General features: G+C 25.1%; 2 protein-coding genes across 14 annotated transcripts in view; both read left to right on the forward strand.

Annotated features, from left to right (window-relative positions):
• LOC127287781 (zinc finger protein ZFP2-like) overlaps positions 1-23,731 on the forward strand; it is a 70,633-nt gene that overhangs the window by 21,571 nt on the left and 25,331 nt on the right. The window contains exons 5-6 of one of the 13 annotated variants that reach the window (XM_051314904.1): positions 11,633-12,815; positions 13,064-13,208. The exons of 7 other annotated variants lie outside the window; for them this stretch is intronic. In XM_051314904.1, coding sequence (XP_051170861.1) covers positions 11,633-12,806 — 1,174 coding nt within the window. In that variant the 3' untranslated portion in view covers positions 12,807-12,815; positions 13,064-13,208. Of the gene's footprint in view, positions 1-3,384; positions 6,331-11,632; positions 12,816-13,063; positions 13,209-14,124; positions 15,431-16,173; positions 18,011-18,559; positions 20,342-21,031; positions 23,463-23,731 lie in introns of those variants that run through there. 5 more of the 13 variants (XM_051314895.1, XM_051314897.1, XM_051314896.1 and 2 more) reach the window with 5 other exon arrangements.
• Positions 13,814-23,731, forward strand: part of LOC127287796 (zinc finger CCHC domain-containing protein 10-like) — a 158,190-nt gene continuing 148,272 nt past the window's right edge. The window contains exon 1 of the mRNA XM_051314925.1: positions 13,814-13,817. The gene's annotated coding sequence lies outside the window, so the exon portion shown is untranslated. The remainder of the gene's footprint in view (positions 13,818-23,731) is intronic.

Here is a 23,731-nt window from a genome sequence, read left to right on the forward strand (position 1 = left end):
AATGTCGAAATTTAATGAATATCTATTTTTTTTTTTTTCATTGAAAAATATTTATGTGAAACTTATTTTTGTTATATTCTTTGACTGTCATTTATATAAGTCTCTAAATAAATTGTTATAATAATAACCATTTGTGTTGGTTTAATAAAAAAAATCCCTTTCAAATTACAAAAAATATTTTTTAACGTCTTTTCCTTTTTTTTACCTGAGGTAAGTTTAAGAAATTAAGATGTTTTTTAATTTTTTTTTTGTATTTTTGTGTCTTTTTTTTTTTAATTATTTTTATTACAGAAGTTTTTAATTTTGTAAAATTATTTTGCATTATACTTTCTGGGATCACCTTTTTTTTAACAAAAATGTTGTCACCTATTTTTCAAATTTCAATTTTTTCCATTTTTTAATAAAATAAATTGAAATTATTAAAATAAATTAGTAAAAAAAAGTATAAAATAATCTATTTACAAAATTTACGTTTCTTTCTGTATAAAAAGTATAAATAAATTTTTGAAATCTTGAAAATTTATTCCAAATATGCAAAGAAAAATAAAAATTCTGTCTGTCGGCGATAATTTGTATATAGGCATCAAAAATAAAAGCGACTCGGCCTAATTAAAATCGATTGTAATCGATTGCACTCAAATTTTTAAGGGTGATCAATATTTTACTTCGAATTCAAATATTAGTCATAATATTGAAAAATAAAAAAAAATGATTAAGATTTCTTTTATATCATAGTAAAAATTTTTACAAAAAGTAAATCAATATAACTAAATTTTTTTTTTTAAATCGTGTAAAAAGAAAAATAATTCTTTCTGCAAAAAGTTGAAAAACTTTTTTTTAAAACAAAATTTTTTTTTAGGAATATAACTCCCTAAAAGTCTCTGGAGTATGAAAAATTGAAGCAAATCTTTTTTCAAGATGTTTTATAAATCTTAAATAGCTACATTTTTGGAAGAGGAAGATTAATATCGGACTGACCACGTTTTTTCCATTTTATTTCCAGATGGCAGGATATTACAAAAATCATGGATGAAAATATGCAAGCCGACAAATATGATAAAAAAAAATCATCAAACAATAATGAATTGGCCAATTATCTCAATTTAAAACCCTTGCAGAAGAAGAAAATTAATCAAAAATTATTAGAGCAGAAATTATCTTCTTCAGGGAAAATTTCAATGAATGTGACAAAAATTAAAAAATCAAAAGAAAAAAATAATCACTATCAATGTAAAATATGCTCAAGAGAATTTAAGGCAAGAAATTTATTTGATGGACATATGGTGGCGCACAGTGAGATACGTCCATTTGAATGTGATGTTTGTGGAAAATATTTTAAACGTTCAAGTACACTTTCTGTACATCGACGAATTCATACGCGTGAAAGAAATTTTATTTGCGATGTTTGTGGTCGTAGTTTTGTTCAAGCATCACAACTTGCAACACATCATAGAAGACATTTTGAAAAATATACAAGACACTGTGAAATATGTAATAAAGGATTTTTCACAAATTCTGAACTTCATGGACATATGAATGTTAAACATAATGCAAAGGAACATGTTTGTCATATTTGTGGAAAATCATTTCCAAATAATCATACACTTGTACGTCATTTAAAAATTCATGATCCCAATTTTAAACCAATGAAACATCAATGTGAATTTTGTGGTAAAACATTTGCCTATAAAAATTCACTTGTCGTTCATGTGAAATCGCACACTGGTGAAAATAAATATGATTGTCATCTTTGTGGAAAATCAGTATCGTCACGTGGATCACTTCAGGATCATCTTCGACTTCATGGTGGCGAGAAATTATTAATTTGCGATATTTGCGGCAAGGCTTTTCATAAAAGAACAACACTCGTTGTTCATAAACGTACGCACACTGGCGAGAAGCCATATACCTGTGATACATGTGGAAAATCATTTACTCAACATTCTACATTAGTTATACATAAACGTTATCATACCGGACAACGACCCTATCATTGCAATAATTGTGACAAATCTTTTGTCTCGAGAGCTTCACTTAATTCACATAATAAAATTCATATTCCAAAAGTTGAAAACGCTTAGTGAAATTTTTTTTTATGTTTTTAACCGAAAGAAATAGAGATAATTTATATTAATATCAATTAGAAATTTATTATAGTAAATTTTTACTTTCATTGAAATAAATTATTTTTTAAAAAAAATCATTTTTTTAATTTGTTTTTTAAAATAGTTTTATAAAACTTGTAAAACACTTATTTTTTTATACTATATTATATTTTATAATGATAAATAATTTTAATCTCACGAGAAATGTAATATCAACATATTGTAATTTAGAAGAAAAATAATAAAGAATTTTTGAATATAAAAACAAAAATCGGCGCAATAATTTAAAATTTTGGTTTTTATAAATATTTTTTTTTTTTTGTATAAAAATCTATTTCTCGTTAAAATAGAAATAAGTTTTTATTATTTTTTTTTTCTCATGGAAATAATTTTTGAAATCAATTTCAAAATTTAAAGAATATCGAATCATTTAGCATAGAGAAAAATAACTGGTTAAAAAAAAATATTTAATTGCTGAAAAATTAATTCCTTTTCAAGTTATTGATGAAAATTCATTAAATTACTGTTTTTTTTTTTTAAATAACTATTACAGAATTTTTTTTTTGTAATATTTCTTTTTTTTTGGAAAATTATATAAAAGAACAGTAAAATTACGAATTTATAGAAATAATTTGCAAATTATTTAAATCATCAGTTGATAATTACCAATAATTGGTAATTATTATTATTACTAAATAAATTATTACTAATTTTTCAGTAATTGTAGGATTTTTTTTGCAATACTTAATTAATACTTTGCGATTTTATAAAAATTGCATTAAATTAAAATTTAATAAATTTGACAGTGTTCAGCGACCTTTGAAAATATTTATTGTTACTTGAATTTATTTTTCAATTTTGTAAAATTTGAATAAAATTTAAGATATTTAATTTCGATTGTAAATAAATGAAAAGAATTTTAAATATAATTGAAATTTCGCTAAATTTGATTATTTTTTTCAAAGTTTAAAATTATTTTTAAAAAATGAGTTTTGAAAAAAAAAATATTTTATTTTTTTCAAAAGTTGCTGAACACCTTAAAATTGACTATCGACTCGTCAATTCTATGCCATTATTATTTTTCTCTATGTCACTTTGAATAAAAATCAGTAATATTTTTTTTTTTTTTTAGAAAAATTCCTTTTACAGGCAAATATTTTCTGAAGGATAACGAGTCGATTGTCATTTATAAAAGCAAAAATGGAAAAAAAAACCATTAATATGGAAGAGAAATTAAAAGGGCACTGACTGATGTAGTCCTCGAATTTTTACATTTCAGATACAATCAACTTTCCATTCCGGATGAGTATTATCCGATGGCAGTGTCTAAAAAGCAGGATGATCCAATGAAGAAAATTGTCAATGCAGAAGTGGGAAAAACGAAAACAAATGAGGAGAAGGCGAAAGGTAATATTAAGAAGGAGGTCAACGTTGATGAGGAAGATGATGATGATGATGATGAAGAAGAAGAAGACGAAGAGGAGGAGGAAGAGGAACAATCCTTCAACTGTTCAAATTGTACCATGTCCTTTGAATCTCAAAAACAACTCGACAATCACGAGGTGGAGCATAAGGGTAAGCGAAAAAATACTTGTGCTCATTGTGGTCGTGTTTTTCGAACGTACGTGAATTTACGGAAGCATATGAAAAAGCACGTGATACGAAGAGGACGAAAACCAGGAACAACTGGCGGCAATGTTGGTCGACCGCCTTTGAAAGTAAAAGAAGAGAAACCCGATGAGGAATTTATTTGCAAGACGTGTAATAAAATTTTTCGTCACAAGAGCAATTATCAAAAACATTTATTACGTCACACTGTTGGCGATTTAACTTGTAAACATTGTCCGAAGAAATTTCGTCTATTTCGCGATTTAACGAGGCATGAAAAAACACATTTCTATCCAAGTTATATGTGCAAAGAATGTGATTATGAGACAACTGTTCTTGCAGCTCTCAGTATTCATATGTTACGACACACTGATAAAGCTGATCTTCCATTTAAATGTACTGATTGCGATAAATATTTTCGTAAGGCAATTGATCTTCAGGAACATTATAATATTCATTCAGGTGATAAACCATTTGTTTGTCAAATTTGTGGCAATTCATTTTATCTTAGACGACAACTCTCAGCGCATTGTCGTCGTATGCATCCTGAAATGAAAGCAAATAAAGTAACAAGTACAGCGTGCGATATTTGTGGACGTGTACTTGCAACAAAAAGATCATTATTTCGCCATAAAGAAAGTCATAATCCAATAAAACTTTATCTATGCGATTATTGTGGTAAAAGTTTAAGTAGCGCTGAACATCTTAAGAAACATCGACGTATTCATACTGGTGAAAAGCCATATGTTTGCGATATTTGCGGTAAGGGTTTTACTGATTCGGAAAATCTTCGAATGCATCGACGTGTTCATACTGGCGAGAAACCATATAAATGCGATCAATGTCCAAAGGCATTCAGTCAAAGGTCAACACTCACAATTCATAGACGTGGACACACTGGAGAACGACCATATGTTTGTAAAATTTGTCATCGTGGCTTTTCATGTCAGGGAAATCTCACCGCTCATCAGAAGTCAACATGTGTTTAAAAATTTGTTGTTGTTGTTTTTTTTCCCGCGAGAAAATGTGATTTTTTTTTTCGAGGAAGAATGAATATTTTCTACAAAAAGAAAAAGACGCTAAGCGTTTATATCAATCAATTCGAATTAATTGACTTTAGATTACATTCATATGTCTCAATGTTTATTTAATAATTTACAGTGTAATTCAGTAATTTTTGTTTTTCTAGTGGATTTTTATAATTCAGCAATTTTTATTTCGAAACTGGTGTTTCGTCACAGTAAATTTAGTAACGGTAAATTGAAAAAAAATTGGAAATTTGATAAAATCCATTAGAAGATTAATTAGTACTGAAATATTGAATATTTTTGTAATTTAGAGGAGAGTGGAAAAAACCGGCTATATTAACTAATTTTTGCTCTCTAGTGATCGAAAGAATAGACCGAATTTATTTTATAAAGGCTTAATTGAAAGATAATTTTAATTTCTCAATTTTTTTTTCAGAAACACTTGTTTAGTTGCATTAATTTCAAAAAAAAAAAAAAAAAAAAAATGCAAACTTTCCAAAATTATAAATATGATTTTAGCCAATTAAGAGAAACTGATCAGGTCAGTTTACTCCACTCTCCCCTGTGATAATTATTTTTTGCGTTTTTTTTTTTGTGAAAACGCATTTCGTCCAAGAATTTATTATACAAGTTCGTGAAAATGTATTTTTTTCTATATTTGTTTTTTGGAGTGATTTATATGTTGATGGAAGTAAATTGATGAGAATGTTAACGTAAATGATATTAAATTTAAAAATAATCGATTTAATTGATCGATTAATTTATTGGTTACACGATGGAAGTTATACGTTATTAAGAATTTAGAGCGCACTCATACAGTTGATGCCTAGATGTATTTGGTGCAAAAAAAAAAAAACAAAAAACAAAAAACCTTTCAAATAAATAGATTTTTATATATTTAATGATATTGTTGTCTAAAAGAACGCGATATATCTTTTTATTTAAATCACTTTTTTTCATATACTTAACTTTTTAAGTAACAATTATAATTTGTTACAAATAATTTATCAGTGGAAAAATTATTTGGAAACTATCATTAAACATTTTTTTACTTGAAAAAATTGTGAATTTACTTTTATTTAAAAATTTTAATATTGATTAATTAGTTAAAATTTTTTTAAAGTGGAATTTTTTTTTATATGGAAAATATTAATTAAAAGAAAATGTCTTTGCATAATATATTATATTTCTTGCCTAATTAAAAATAATACATTAGTTTAAGAAAAAAAAAATGTTTAAATGAGATTTGAGAAAGTTAATTAAAGAAATTATTTTAATAATAATTTCAATTATTTGAAAATACCACTTAATTGGCCTCAATTGTTAAAAAAAAATGAATTTTATTATATTTTAAATAAAATATTTGACATTAAAAAAAAAACCTCACGTTATACATATTTTCGAGGCTGTGTATTTTGTAAAATAATTTCGTATTATCATTCCTTAAGGATTTAATTTAGCTCGTTATTAATGAAAAACTACATTATTCTGTTTCTTTTTTTTTTTTTTTATAAAAATTTACTTTTGTAGAAAATTAATTATAAAATATTATTGTGCTTCCCGAATAAATAACAATATTTCAATATTAATTATTGTACTCCGTTTTTTGTTTCGTTTTTATACCTGCGTGTTGTGAAATTAAAAAAATTAATTTTAATAAAAATCAAAATGTCATTAATACCGTTTTTTTAAATTTTTTTTTCTTAAATAGAATAATATGCAATTATTTTAAATTGCAATATGAATTAATTTTAATTGAATTTTTCAAATTTCTCCAATTTCTATAAATTTATGAGAAATAATTTCTAAATTAATTTTAATCTATTTCTGTTTCAGATTTTTATTAATTTTAACCTTTTGTTTTTAAAGCAGGTGAAAAGCAGAAGAAAATAATAGAAATGTGAAAAAGAAATAAATATAAAATAGAGATTAGAAAATATTTTTTTTCGCCATTGACATGAAAAAGTGTCTTTTTTGTGCCTGTTTTGGGCAGATAAAGTAGCACTTTTTAAGGCAGTTTGGGCCAACTGCCTAAAAAAGACTTTTTTAGGCAGCAAACTGCCGTATAAAGTCTTTTTTAGGCAGTAAACTGCCCTATAAAGTCTTTTTTAGGCAGTTGTTAATTTTTGCATAATTTTTTTTTTTGCTTTTATTTTATTTATCAATTTTTATTATTTTTTTTCTTTAAAATTGTTTCACTTTTTCATAACAATGGCGAAAAAAATAGCGTATGTGGCTCGCACGTAGTAATTTTTAGGTTCGGATGATTTCAATACTCGCTGTCTGTGCGACTTCGGTTCGACTCGGCTCGCTTTCGGCTCGACTCGACTCGCCTTCGGCTCGTCTTCATCTCACCTACAGCTCGCCTTCGTCTCACCTACGTCGCACTAACGACAGCTCGTACTGAAAATTACATCCTCACCTAAAAAGTACTACTTTACGTGCTTGCCACATAATATACTATTTTTTAGAATACAAAAAAAAAAGCTTCTCCTTTAAAATACAATCGAGAAATTTCATTCACTGACTATAGACTGTCCGTGTTTCAGAAGAAGAACTGATGGAAACGCCACAACAACAACAACAACAACAACGATGAGACGAAAATCAAGGAGAGAATTAAAAAAGACACATCCAACGATATTGTACAATAATTATAAAGAATACGATGACTATTTTGAGAGTATTGACGTGAAAATTGAGTCAACTAATAAAATTGATGATAATCAATTAATTTATTCAAATAACATTCAGGACGTCGATCAAGTACTTGATAATCTTCGTAATACATGTCCATTTTGTGAGAAACGTTTTAAAGATGAGGCAAAAGTTGAAAAACACGTGAGAGCCGTACACAAAAGGCCATATAAATGTGATATGTGTCGAAGATCATATTTTACTGCACGTGTCCTTGAGGAACATCGAAAAACTCACAGTAGTGATTTTTATTTTGAATGTTCAATTTGTCATTTAAAATATAAACGTGAGGAAGGATTGAAACAACATCATATACGTGTACATAGTGAAACAGAGGCAAAATTTATGTGCGATCATTGTGGTAAGAGATATAAATTAAAATTAGATCTTTTACTTCACATTGGCCGTACGCATATGTGTAATATTCAAATTTGTCGATTTTGTGGTAAGGCCGTTAAGGATGTTAAAGGACATGAATGGCGACATCAAAAACGTTCACGTAAAACAAATATGGATTTTCCATGTAATTTGTGTTTTAAAAAATTTCGCAGTAAAACAAAACTTGATAATCATTTGCTAATGCACAAGGAGAGATATACGTGTCAAGAATGTGGCCTCGAATTAACGGGACCAAGTCAATTGATGAATCATAAACTCAAACATAAACCAGGAATGACGTGTAGGGTGTGTAAAAAAGTTTTTATTTCAAGAAGTAATTTTTATCAACACGTACTTACGCACGCTGGTATAAGGCCTTATAAATGTGATGTGTGCAATGAGGATTTTACTCAACGTTCAAGTCTTCTTAGACATAGGAAAAATCATCCTGGACCACTTCCACCTCTTCTTACGCCAACGCCAATTGCCGATCTTGCTAGAAATGTTTTACAAAAACTCTAATAATTCTCTTAAAAAAATACAATTTTCCTCGTTATTTATCTAATTTCTTCTCTAATTTTTATTTCGTTTTTTTTCTATTATTTTCATTAGACTCGAAATTAATCGATTGATTGGAATGCTTGGACAATTTGTGATACTGTAAGGATTTAATATTTTAAACATATTTCGTTATATTTGTAAAAAAAAAAAGAATTTCTAGTTACCTTCGCTAATTATGTAAAAACAACAATTTTTACTCGAATTTGTATTTAAACAAAGAAATTTAGTTCTATAATTTTTTTGCAAATGAACAACTAAAATAAATACAATTTGTTTTGCAAATGTATTTTTTTCCATGACAATTGGAAATTATTTATTGTCCTAAGAATATTTAATTAAAAATAATTTTCTATTGTTTGATATTAATTTTTTTTTATTATTATTTTAAAATCAAAAATTATCAATTTGGAGTTTAATAAGAATTTAGTGCCTAGGATAATTCAATCAAGAAAGAAGATCGAAAATCAAAATTTCGTTTATAATGAATAATTTTTGTCATACATTGAAAATAAATATTTATTTTTTCCAGTTTTTTTTTTTTTTTCTTTGAAAAATTTTATCATTATTTTGTAATTTTGAAAATCAATTTTTGTCACTCTATTTTTTTTCGAAATTATTCCCTGCTTCCCTTAAAATAACAAAAAAAAAAACGAAATTTTGACCCTTAATATTTTTGATGAATAAATAGGAATATAGAGTGTCATTATTTTTCTCATTGTTAAAGTTAACATTATTCTTATTTTTCTAGGAATGGTGAGAGTCTATTTATAGAAGATACTTTTGAACTACAAATGAAAGAGGAGGATTCCGAATTTCAAAAGAAATTTAAACTTTTTTTAAATAATTTAAATTTAGAGAGCAACAATTATTTGAAAAATGATTTAAAAACACAAGATAATGATAAAAAAAAATTTAATTGCTTTTTCTGCGATGAAATTTTTATTTCCAATAAAAACTTTGAATCTCATCTTTTACCAATAAAGAGAAAAAAGAGAAAAAATTCAAATCTTGAATGTGATTTTTGTAAAATTTCATTCATCACAAAATGTGGACTACGATATCATGTTGTTCTTAATCATCGTATTACATGTAAACTTCGTTGTCATAAATGTGAAAATCGATTTGAAAATTTTTCTTCCACCGATTTTAAGATACATATGGAAAAATGCGGACAATCATCACCAACTAATTCTTTAAAATTAAAACAAAATTCTCAACATTATAAATGTTCAAATAGTCCAAAAAAATTTAGTATAAAGAAAACATTAAATTTTCACAATGCTGAAAAGAAGATTTTTTCTTGTAAAATTTGTAAAAAAACATTCATTACAAAAAAATTACTTGATAAACATGCATGTTCGAAAAAAAGTAAAAACAAATTTCAATGTCCAAGATGTTTAAAAAAATATGCCGCTAAATCCTATCTTGTAAAACATATTTTCAGTTGTGATAAGAAAAGTTAAAAAAAAAAATTGTTGCCAAAAGTTTGTAATTTATTGTTAAAAAAAAAGTAAATACATTTCTTATTTTTATATAACAAATATTTTTCTATTTATTTTTATAATATCACCGAAATTGTTATTAAAAAATTGTCAACTCAATAATTTTTAAATTTTCGAAAATATTAAAAAATTTATTTCAATTCTTTAACATTGATGAAATAACTTTGAAAAATTGATTTTTATAAAGAAGAAAAAATTTAAATTCTTCAAATTTAAAATGAAGAATTTTACTCTCTATCGAGAGAAAAAATATTGAATTTTCACAAAACATTTTTCATGTAATTCGGCATAATTAAATATATATGCAATTAAAAGGTAATTGGACATTTTTTTTTTTAAACAAATTGAAAATATTAAATCTTAAAAGAAAGTACATTTTTCTTCTTATTGACGTAATTTATTTGTTTCAGGGAAATGAATGATCCTCTATATATTCATCAAAACAAGATTATCTCAATTAAAAAGCAAAGTTTTCAACAACAAGAATCATCAATTTTTTACAAAGATGAAATAAAAAAAAGAAGTGAAAAAAATTTATTTGAAAAGAAATTTCTAATTGTAAGTAAAACGAGACTTTTTAATCATCAACCAGTGGATAGAAGGTACACATGTAAAGAATGTGGTCTCGAATTGAAATCATCAAATCTTCTAATGAGTCATAAGCTCAAACATAAACCGGGAATAACGTGTAAAATATGTAAAAAAATTTTCTATAAAACAAGCATTTATCATCAACACATTTTAATACACGCTGGCATCAGGCCTTATAAATGTGATGTTTGCAACAAAACTTTTCCACAACGAACTAATCTTATCACGCACAGAAAAAAACATCCTGGACCACTTCCGACTTTTATACCTCGAACGTCCATCGCCGAACTCGCTAGAAATGTTTTAGAAAAACTCTAATATCTTTCGCAAAATATATTCTTTTTTCTCCTTCTATTGTTATATTCTTTTTCTCTTTTTTCATTTTGTAAAAAAAAAAAAAAAAAAAATGTTGAAAAATAAATAGATTTTTCCAGAGCAAAAAAAAAAAAATTTACATTTTTTCGCGTCTTGTAAATTTTTTAACTTAATTACAATATTAAGTTAATTTAAAATATTATTTTACATTTTAATTTTAAACCAAATTTTTTTTTTAGCGTTATTCAGCGAAATTGACGTGCAAATAAAAGGTGAATTTATAAATATGGATAATTATCAACAAAATTTCTTTTAGAAATTGAAAATGTGCCCAAAAATAATAAAATAATTCAAGACAATGAAGAAAAAAAATTGAGTGTAGTGAAAGGTGATTAAAAAAAAAACATTGAACAGAAAGAAATTTAAAAGATGTTCCATATTTTTTTCAGTGTGATAAGGAATATAAAACAATATCGAATTTAAAAAATGACATAAATTTAAACATTCCAATGAAACGGATAGTGAATTAAATTAACATAAGCAACGTAAAACGAAACAATAATTTTTTTAAAAAAATATTTCATAAATATTATTTAAAAATATTTCTGTTTCTTGATTTTTCAAATTAGACTTCAATTTATTGTGTTTTATTTATTATTTTCCCAGTTTTATGGGAATTGGAAATTTGTTGTAATTTAAAATGTATAAAATTGAAAACATCAATAAAAGATGAAGAAATTTTTATTTATAATTATTTATCATATAAAAAGTAATTTCCCAACTATTATCAAAAAAAAAAAAATTGATGTTTGTCAAATTTATGATTATTTTCTTCTTCAAATTTTAGGTGCTATCTACAAGATCCACTGGATTCATCAATATTCAAATTAAAAATAAAACCTGATTACTTTCGGATTTCAAAGGCCCTGGAGATAATTGCAAAGGAAAAAGACAAACCAAAAAAGAAAACAAAAAAGCAAGAAAAAATTTCACCAAAAAAAAATGAAATAATCAATTCTTTGGATATTGTAAAAAATGAAGAAAAAAATCCTCCAAAAAGAAAGCAAAAAGAAATAATAACAAATTCTATGCAATCTGATGAGATGTCTTTAAATAAAAAAAAATCAAAACCATTAATCAAGAAGAAAGCAACGCCTATGGAATTAATTTACTCATGTGAAATTTGTCAAAAAACATTTAAACGAAAAAATAGACTCGTTGATCACATGTATAGACATTCAATTTCTCAACCACATGCATGTTCAATTTGTTCGAAAAAATTTAAAAGCATCAGAAGTTTAAATATACATAAAAAAATTCACAATGCATCAAATATTTTTTATTCATGCAATTTATGCGATTATCAAACAACAATAAAAGCATCTCTCAAATCACATCAAATTCGTAGACACACGCAAGAATATAAATTTAATTGTCAACATTGTGGTAAATTATTTAAATTAATGACCGATTATAAATATCATTTAAATGATCATAAAACTGAAATGTTAATATGTGAAATTTGTGGAATTTCATTTACAAATAAAAATTCATTTTACGGTCATATTAAATATAGACATAATACATCAGTGAAAAAATTTGAATGTGAAATTTGTAAAAAAAAATTTATCAATCAAACAAATTTAAATAATCACATTGAATTACATAAAATAAAATTTATTTGTGATCAATGTGGTAAGGAATTTCGTTTTAAATATAATCTCGCTAAACATATTCATTTACATAGTGATGAAAAATCATTTTTATGTAATATTTGTGGTAAGACATTTCGTCAAATTAGTTCGCAAAAAATTCATTTATTAACACATGTGGGCGAGAAACCTTATAAATGTGATATTTGCGGTCAAAGTTTCACACAAAGATCACCAATGATGCTGCACAGAAGAAAGCAACACGCCGATGTTAATTCTCGACCACCGTCAATTAATATTAAAAGTCTTTTACTCAACATGGAGAATAAAATTATCGATAAAGCACCAAAAAGACAGCGAAAAAAATAATTAAATTCGGTAATTCTTTTTTAAATTGTACAAATTTTATTTTAAATTTAATGTACTTGTTCATGAAATAAAAAGTTATTAGTTTTTTTTTTGAAAATATATTTAAATTATTAATTAAAAATGTATTTTAAAAGAAAAATTTACCTTTTGTTACTTTTTAATTAGATCGACAAAAGGTAAATGTAAAAATACAATTAAATCAAGCAAAAAAAGATTTGTTTTTTTACGAAAAAATAAATTTCTTTCATTTGTTGCAGGGAAACGATAGATCCTCTGGATAGTCATCAAAACAAAAATATTAAAATTCAAATTGAAAATATTTGGTCTGAAAAAACAGAATTTGAAAAAATGACAAATAATTTTCCCGAAAAAGAAGAAATTCATCAAAAAAGAAAATCAAATATAAATAATTTAATTGAGAAAAAATCATCATTAATTCATGAGAATAGTTCGAGAAATAAAAATTTCACAATCACACCAATGATTAATAAAAGAAGACTATTAAATATAATTTACACATGTGATATTTGTGAATGTACATTTAAATGGAAAACCAAACTCACTGAACACATGTACAGTCATACAAATCATAAAACTTATAAATGTAAAATTTGCCTAAAAATATTTGTAAAGAAAAAAAATTTATCTAATCATATGAAAATTCATGTTTTACCAAAAGTTTTGTATTTCTGTGATTATTGTGATTATCAAACAACAAGAAATGATCATTTAAAAATTCATAATATTCGAAAACATACGGATAATTATAATTTCAATTGTGAACATTGTGGAAAAAAATTTAAATTACAATCAGATTATAGATATCATTTACAGGATCACAACAAAGATTCTTGTATGTGTGATATTTGTGGTATGTCATATTCGAGTAGAGGTTCACTTTACAATCATAAACAAATAAAGCATAAAATGAAAAAATAATTATAAAATTTGTTTACAAATAAAGACAAAAAGCATTTTTTTTTTCTTCAAAATAAAACAAAATAAGTTATACAAATCGAAATGTAACACATTTTTTTTAAAATAAAAACTATTTTTTACGTTACATTAAAAAAATTTTTTTCTTTTATAAATTAATATAAATTTTTTTTTCAGAAAAATTAGGAACTGTTTTTTAATTAACCATTTCCTGTTTTTAATTTCTCTTTATTTTTAGGTCCCTAGTTTTCGTTTCCAAATAAATTAAAGGTGAAAATAAAAATGTATTTTTTTTTTTATTGAAATGAATATTTTATTTCGCAATAGTTTAGTAAATTTGAATTTTTCTTTTTTCCACTAATAAATGTCATTAATGTTTTAGGATATCAACATTAACAAAGGATAGTCAACCAGAAGAGAAGAAATTACTGATAAAGCGACCTGTCTACATTAGAAAAATTAGAAACGAGAAAATTCCTCTTCAACAGCCGGAATCAATGAATTTACAATCATTCATAATTATTCAAACAATTACACCAAATTCAACAAAAGAGACAAAATTAACACCATTGAAAAATATCAATCAATTGAAAAATTCAAAGAAAAATTTAAATTTAACTCCATTAAATAAAACAACACCAACTGGTAATAGTATTTTAGTGAAAGTTATCAAAAAACAAGAAACAAATAATGATAAAGAAATTGAAATAAAAGAAGTTGAAAATGAAATGGAAAATTTGAAAAATGAAATAAAAATCGAAACCGAAGAAAATGCAAGCGCTGAAGAAAATGAAAGTGAAAAAAAAATAGAAGTTCTTTATAAAATATTAAATGACGGTAAATATACTTGTGACATTTGTCAAGCGACATTTGAACAAAAAAGTAAAATACTACGTCATTTAAAAGGTAAACACAGTTTTCATAGGCCATTTAAATGTTCAACATGTCCAAAAGCATTTAAATATAAATGCGATTTAAAATCACATTGTCTTACACATCAAGAAATTGATTCAAATTTAATGCATTTTTGCGATAAATGTGATTATCGTTCAAAAACAAGAAACAATCTTAAAGCACATTATATTCGTAAACATACCGATGATTATAAATATTTTTGCGAGCATTGTGGAAAAAAATTTAAAATGGAATGGGATTTAAAATTTCACATTGGAACACATGGTAAATTACAGCATATGTGCGATATATGTGGAAAATTTTATACAAGTAATTATTCACTTTATAAACATCGAAAAGTAACGCATTTAAATGATTATAAATTTCAATGTTCAATTTGTAATAAACGTTTATTGACACAAAAAAATCTTGATAATCATATGAAACAACATAATAAAACTTATGAATGTAAAGAATGTGGAAAACAATTTTCATCAAAACGTTATCTTGCATCACATTCAACAACACATACGGAAATAAAACCATATAATTGTCATGTGTGCGATAAAACATTTAGAACATCACATATGAGAAATATGCATCTTTTTACACACACTGAGGAGCGACCATTTATTTGTGATTTATGCGGACAAAGTTTCAAGAGACGATATTATATGATTGAACATAGAAAAAAACATCCAGACGCACATCTTTCATCGCCTCCAATTCCATTGGGCAGTAGCGGTTGTCCAACGTTTCCTGATAATTAGTCGTTTTTTTTTTAAATCGAAAATTGTAATTTAATTTACAAAAAATTTATTATAGAAAAAAAAGAAATTCTTATCAAAAAAATCTGTGAATGAATGAATTTTTTTTTCATTTTTAAAATATATTTTCTTTTTCTTGAGAATTTAAAAAAATATACTTTTTTTCGATTTATGTGATTTTATGAAGAGAAGGAACTAGCGAAAATTAATTCAAATAATAGCAACTTATAATTTTTTGCTTTTCTTTCTTTAATACACGTCATGTACCATTACTATTAAATTCAAATTTTTAATTTTTAAATCAAGACAATTTTTTCGAAAATAGTGTGAAATAAAAAAAAATAAAAAAAAAAAAACTGTTACATTTGTTGTCTATATTTATAAAATTTAATATTTCAAAATAAATATTTTTGAAAAAAAAATCGAAATATTAAAATAAATAAATTTTATGTTATTTCATGAAAAAATAGTCTTGATTTAAAAATTAAACAAAATTTTCTCATCCCAAAGTGTAATTTAATTTGTTTTTTTTCACAATACTGTAAATTCAAATATAAAATATTTTCCTAAGAAAAACCAATTTTGTACAGTATTTTAAAGTTTGTTTTTTATAATAAAAAAAAAAATAAATTAAATAAAAATGTTTTGAAATATCTTACCAATCCTAAAAAAAAACGAAATCGGAATAAAAAGTAAGTTACTATCTGAAAAATTTGAAATTATTTTCGAAAGATTGAGCGAAATTAATAAAATTTATTTTTTGTTTCAAGGAGATGCAAACTCGGCAAATCAGTCTTCATCAAAAATTCAGCGGGGAAATTCATCTTGCAGACAAATCCAGTTCCAATGCGTCTCTATCAATACGTGGATTCCAATGGAGTAACAAAATATTCCCTTCTACCGGCATTGGATATTAAAAATTCCAATCAAACTAAATCAACAAGCATCGTAAAAATTGAAGAAAATTTAGAGGAAGAGGAACAAGAAATAGAAATGGAAGAAGTAGAAGAAGAAGTAGTAGAAGAAGAAGAAGAAGAGGAAGAAGAAATAAATTATATATCAAATGAAAATTTTTACATATGCGAAAAATGTAATAAAACATTTTCATCGGAGACACTTTTCCAACAACATCAATTGACTCACAATAAATGGAAAATGGAAATTCGTCATTTCCATGGCGATGGTAATAGTAAATTGTCCCATTTAGAAAGTAAACAAATTGTTGGGCAAAAAAAATTAAAAATATTATCATGTGACATTTGCAATTTCACTTGTATTAAACAAAAAAGTTTAGAAGCTCACGCTTGGAAACATGCGTCAAATGAAATTGATACTAATTGGGAACAATTATCTGACACAATTGAAGAAAATTCTTATCTCAACAATGATAAATCAAAGAAAAAACACAATTTAAGAGAGCAAAAAAAACAAAAAACAAAATTATCATGTTCACAGTGTAATTTTCAATGTGTAAAAAAATTAATAATGCTCAATCATGTCACAAAGGAACATCAACAAGAAACAATAAACAATTATCGTTGTAATTTTTGTGATTTTACATGTTCAACAAGAAATATTCTTCATATACATAAATCACATCATCGCGTTATAAATGATAGTAATATTTTTATTTGTAATTATTGTGGTTTTAGAGCGAAGAAAAAAACATTTATACACACTCATATTAAGAAAAAACATTTAAAAATTTCATTAACAGAAAAAGATGATATAAATACACCGAAATTTTATTTTTGTCAACAGTGTGATTATAAAAATAAAAGTAAATACGAACTCAAAATACATGTAATTAGAAAACATACTGATGATTATAAATTTCCCTGTGAAACATGTGGTAAAAAATTTAAAGTCAGAGGCGATTTAACGAATCATGTAAGATTTTCACATAAAGAACAACCAGTGATTTGTGATGTTTGCGGAAAAACATGTATGAATAGTAATTCACTTTATGTTCATCAAAAATTTGCACATTATAAGGCAAAATATGAATGTCATTTATGTAAAAGACGAATGGTGAGTCAGGAGAATTTAAATGAACATATGGTGAGACAACATGAACAAAGAGAAAATGCTGTTTGTGAAGAATGTGGAAAAACATTTTCAAGACATAGCCGTTTAAAAATTCACATGAGAATTCATACTGGCGATAAACCATATTCATGTACAATTTGTACAAAATCATTTGCCCGTCGTACAGCACTTAAACAACATTTATTAATTCACACTGGTATTCGACCTTATGTTTGTGATATTTGTGGCAAATCATTCACACAAAAACCCGGACTTATCAGTCATCGAAAATCTCATCCTGGCTCACATCCACCACTCCCAAGGGTTCTCATTGATCATATTTTAAGTGACGTCATGAATAGATAACGCAAAAAAATTTATTTTACACTCCCATTTTTTTTTTTTTCAATTAATATAATTCTCCATTCAAATGTTAATTCTAATTTTTATAAACAAAATTTTATATTCAATGGCCTAAAAATTCTAATTAAGTACATATAAAGAAATTTTGAAAATTCGTTTAAAAGAAAATTCTAAATCCAAAATTTGACTAAACGAATATTCGTTAATTCTTCAGGCGCTTTATTTTCCAAATTATCCGAAAAAAACAGATTAAATACTAATAATTAATATTAATACTATAATATTGAATAAATATATAATACAATACTATTATTTAAAATAATTTTTTCATCGTAACTTTAAACATAAGATTTTAATGTAATACGACAAAGTAAATTATGCAAAAATTGATGTAAATTAAAATTTATTTGTAATTCCTTGTTTGAAAAAATGATTGTTAAAAAATTAATGTTCTAAAATAAAAAATTTTCACGAAAAAAAAAAATTGAATAAAAGAAAAAAAATAACATTAATGAGAGTAAAATTTATAATAAAAAAATCCTTCTAATTTTCCTTGCAAATTTTCTAAATAGAAAATATAGTAATTTTCATTTTATTTTCTATTTTTTCTAAAAGAAAAATTTTAAATATACACTACGAACTATTTCTTTGCACGCAGAATTGTTCAAGTGGAAAATATTGAAAAAAAAAAGAAAGTGATGATGATAATTTTTTTTTTTTGTGACAAGCCAAGAATTCCACTGATTTACATTTTCTTCATTTCAGAGTTTCAATCGAAGACGGATGTTTTATTTATGGAAATGAATCAATTGAAATGCAACCATGGCAAATTGTGGATTTTGAAGGATGCAAATACTACGCTTTTCTTCCAACTGAGCAAGTATCAAAAATAATGAAAGTCGAAATAAAAGAAAATGAATCTATCACTGCACACGAGAGTGCCGAGAGTATTCAAGATAATAATGATGATGACGATGATGATAATGATGATATTGATGATACAACAGAAATGTATCTTGACGCTGAATTTGAAAAGCAAATAAAAGCCACGCAACAACAATTAAAACAGGAAATTGAAATCGATGACATTGATAATGATGATGATGATGATGATGATGATGTTGATTACGAAGTGGATAGTGAAAATCTCAATTATGAAGAGGTTGTGATAATGCACGATGATGAAATTGAGAATAATTTTGAAGAACTTGAGGAGGAGGAAGATGAAATCGAAGAGGAAGAAGAAGAAATTGAAGAGGCTTTATCACCAAATCTCAATAATGTTAAAATAAAAATTGAAGATTTATCAAATGAAGATCCAGAAGATGTGACTATTATTTATAATCAAGGAATGAAACTCTATGTATGTCGTAAATGTGATTTTTGTTTCACTCATCTTGATGTCTATCAAAGACACATGAATTCAACTCATTTTGAAGGTGAAGAATTTAAATGCGATATTTGTGATCAAGTTTTTACAGGACTCACAGAATTAAAAGAACATGCAAATCACGAGCACAAAACTAAAGAAAATAAAGAGAATGTTGATGCCTCTTATTATAATTGTAATTTTTGTACATACAAAAGTACAAATAGATCGACATTAAATTCTCACGTTAGTCGAAAACATTCATCGAGTCGTAAATCGGCAAAATTATCAAATTCCAAAAATGGAACACAACAAATTGAACTATCGTGTGATATTTGTGATTTTAAATGTCCAAATAAACGAAGACTTAAAGAACATCTTGAGAGGCGACACGCTGACGATTATAAATATGAATGCAATGAATGTGGAAAGAAATTTAAAGTAAAAGGCGATATGAGACTTCATGTACGATTTAAACATAAAGAAGGGCCAATTGTTTGTGATGTTTGTGGAAAAACATGTTCAAATTCAAATTCACTTTATGTTCATCAAAAATGGGCACATTTTAAGCCAAAATATGAATGTGAAATTTGTCATCGACGAATGGTGAGTCAAGAAAATTTGGATCAACATATATTATTGCAACACGAAAGACGTGAAAGTTTTGTTTGTGAAGAATGTGGTAAATCATTTAATGAAAATCATCGTTTGAAACAACATATGATGACGCATACTGGTGATCGTCCATACGATTGTCATGTTTGTGGTAAAGCATTTGCAAGACGAACATCATTTAGACAACATCTTTTAATACACACGGGTAAACGTCCATATATTTGTGACATTTGTGGTAAGGCCTTTACACAAAAACCAGGATTAATTTGTCATAGAAAATCACATCCTGGTGTACATCCACCACTTCCGGTTGTTCATATTGAACATATTATCAATGATTTTATGAAGAAAGAATAATTATGTGTGTTGTGTACATAAGAATTCGTGAAAAATTGAGGGGAAAGAAAAAAAAAAGAATGAAAATTCATCTTGTATATAAGACAATATTGTATTCATGATATTTTTTTTTCTCTTTATTTTATGAAAAATAAAAAATTCACAAATAATAATAGAAAAGATAATTAAGAAAAAATTGGACAAATAATCAGAATAAAAGTTCAATTGCTAACTTTTATTGAAAAACTCTTAATTTTTTTTTTTATTTAAAAATACAAAATTGTGAATTTGCACTAACTTTTGTTTTGTCTGTTCGTTCAATATGATAAATAGAATCATGAATCAAATTAGTTTTTGTAATTAATAAAAATAATTTTCGTGCTTATCTTTTATTTCACTTTTATTGTGAATTTATAATAAATATATTTTGTATTCATTTCATCATTTCTTTTGACATATTAAGGCCAAGCAAAAAGAAAAAAATTTATTATTCCTACTTTCAAAAATATTCTAATTATGTAAATGAAAAAATTGTTTAGTTTAAAAAACAATTACTTATGTTTATGAAAAAAAAAAGAAAATTATGTGAAGAATCATAATAATTATAAGAAATTAAAAATTTTTATTTTCTTGCAAAAAGAAAAATTCTTTTTTTTATATCCATCGCAAATTGTGCTTAATTTTTAAAGATTTTTTCGAACAACTGTTAAAATCTTCATCAATGTAAATTAAATAAGAAAAATAAAAAATGAATTTCCAAAAGTATGAAATTTTTTTTTTCTTTCATTATTACTCTCCACAGTGTCAAGATGGTAATTAGAAAAAAAAAACTTCTAAGTAAGTTATGTACCATTAAATTGGAAAATTGCATCCTTTTTTTTCATATATTAATTTAAAAAAAAATTTTTTTGTTTCAGATCAGGAAATGGAATGAAAAAATTTACCCTCAGAAATCCATCGATATTGAAAAAAACTTGGAACATGGTGAAGATTAAAGATTCATACTATGCTTACTGCCCGGCGGATAAAATTTTAAAGGAAGTTATCAATACGATGCAAAATCAAATTGAAGAAATTGTTCATGATTTGAATTATGAAGACGATAATATATCGAATAGTGAAAGTGAAAAAGAAGAAAAAGAAGAACCAGAAGAAGTTGAACAACAATTTGAAGAAATAGAACAAGAGGAAATAGAACAACAATTTGAAGAAGTAGAACAAGATGAAATAGATCAACAATTTGAAGAAGTGGAACAATATGAAGAGGAACAAGAACAATCAGGAATAGAATTAATTGAAAATGAATTTCTTGTAAAACAAGATGGTAAACCTTTTTTTAAAGAATCACTCAACGAAGCAATAATTTTACCTGCCAATGAATATTTAGATGAAAATGAATATTTCGAAGTTAATGATTATTTGGAAGTAAATGAAAATAATGAAATTTTAAATACAAATTCAATTGATAAAATTAAAAAAAATCGAAGAAATAAATCGAAAAAATCCAATGAAAAAATACAACGTCCAATTCATTCTTGTACAGAATGTTCATTTACTTGTGCAAGAGCAAAATTTATGAGACTTCATTTATTACGAGAGCATAATATTAGTAATCGAAAATTTAAATGTCCCGAATGTGAATTGAGTTTCGATCAAAATTGCATTTTAAAAGCACATTATACACGAAAACATACAAATGAATCGCCATTCACATGTTCATATTGTGGCAAACAATATAAAGTTAAAGGAGATTTAAGTAATCATGTGAGACTTTATCATGAGGAAAAATCATTAGTTTGTGATATTTGTGGAAAATCATGTTCAAATTCAAATTCACTTTATACGCATAAAAAACGAATTCATTATACGCCAAATTATAAATGTTTAATTTGTAAACGTTCAATGGTGACACAGGAAAATCTCGATCGACATATGCTTACTCAACATAGTCGATTTGTTTGCGAGGAATGTGGCAAGACATTTTCAACAAAAGTTATTTTACAACGACACATTCAATCAGTTCATAATAATATTAAATTACATGCTTGTGAATTTTGTAGTCGACGTTTTTCAAGACAATCACATTTGAGACAACATTTACTTATACATACGGGAAAACGTTTATTTGCTTGTGATCTTTGTGACAAAACATTTACACAAAAGCCTGGTTTAATAAGTCACAGAAAATTACATCCCGGTGATCATCCACCACTTCCTACTTTTCGATTAGATGATATTCTCAGTGAACTTATTCCAAAATAATAATTTTTCAATATTATTCTAATATCGAAATTATTTTCAATTTTTTTTTCTTTCTTGTTTGTCTATATTATAAGTTATTAAAATTCTTTATGTCCCAATTAATTATAAATGTTTATAGTAAAATTTGGTTTTATGGCTTTTTATAGGACAAGTAAAAGATATTAAGAAACATCTTTAACGTTTCGGAATCGGTACCGATTCCGAATTAATAATTTTTTAAAAAAGTTTTCTAAATTTCCCCTTTTTTAAAATATTTTAATTTTTTACATATCATTTCTCAAATCATAAAAATTTCTTAATAATACTAACAGGTATGTTTTGAATTTAATAACAAAAAGATTTAAAGTATTTTTAAAATTTTAAATTATTATATAACCAAAATTCTTTTCAGAAATGATCTTTTATTTGATTCACAACTATTAAAATTAATTCCTCAGGATTAATTGGTATGTATTTTTCTTTTTCGCATTTTTTGAATTTATAACCTTAAAATAGTTCTAATTGTAACATTGTTCTTTTAGATGAAATAAATTCTGATGAGGGAATCGGTACCGATTCCGAAACGTTAAAGATGTTTCTTAATATCTTTTACTTGTCCTATAAAAAGCCATAAAACCAAATTTTACTATAAATATTATAAGTTAGTTGAATAATTAAATATTATGTTACATTTTCTTTTTAAAAGCGTTACAAACAAAAATCCATTTCATTTTCAAATTAATTTTAAAAATATTTCTTTTTATTTTAAAATACGACAAATTATTTTATTTTATTTACAAATAGAAAAAATAGTGGTTTATTTATTTAAAGAAAACAAATATTTTTGAGAAAAAAAAATTTAGTGAAAAATTGGTTTTTTTTGAAAAAAAAGGAAGAAAAGTAGATAATTAAAAAGAAAAATTACGGAGTGATATTTTTGTGAAAAAGAAATTATGAATATTAAAATTCCCATATGTTGGAAAATTGATTATTAAGGAAAAAAAAATTTTTTTTTGTCATGTTTGTTTCTTATCTGTAAAATGTGTTAGTTTAAAAGTAATTTTTTAAAATTGTAAATAGAATATAAATAAACAAATTTAAAAAGAATTGTTTTTTTTCAATTGTTAGTGAATACAAATATTTTTTTTTTGTAAAACAATTTTTTTTAGTTACTCCACTTCTTTAAAGTAAGTATTATTTTTTTTACTCTCTTAATTTCAATAACTTTTACTAATCTAAATTTTTGTTTTAGGTTCAATTGAAAGAAGGTTCCAAATCCAACACAATTCTTTTTTTTTTTTTTTTCTTTAAATAAATAATGCAAAATTTGCATCAAATTTTGAAAAACAAGGAAAATATATCAATATATTTTATGA

Source organism: Leptopilina boulardi, unplaced genomic scaffold (assembly GCF_019393585.1).
Source record: "Leptopilina boulardi isolate dan_hultmark-lab unplaced genomic scaffold, ZJU_Lbou_2.1 LbouV2_372, whole genome shotgun sequence".
Classification (NCBI taxonomy): domain Eukaryota; kingdom Metazoa; phylum Arthropoda; class Insecta; order Hymenoptera; family Figitidae; genus Leptopilina; species Leptopilina boulardi.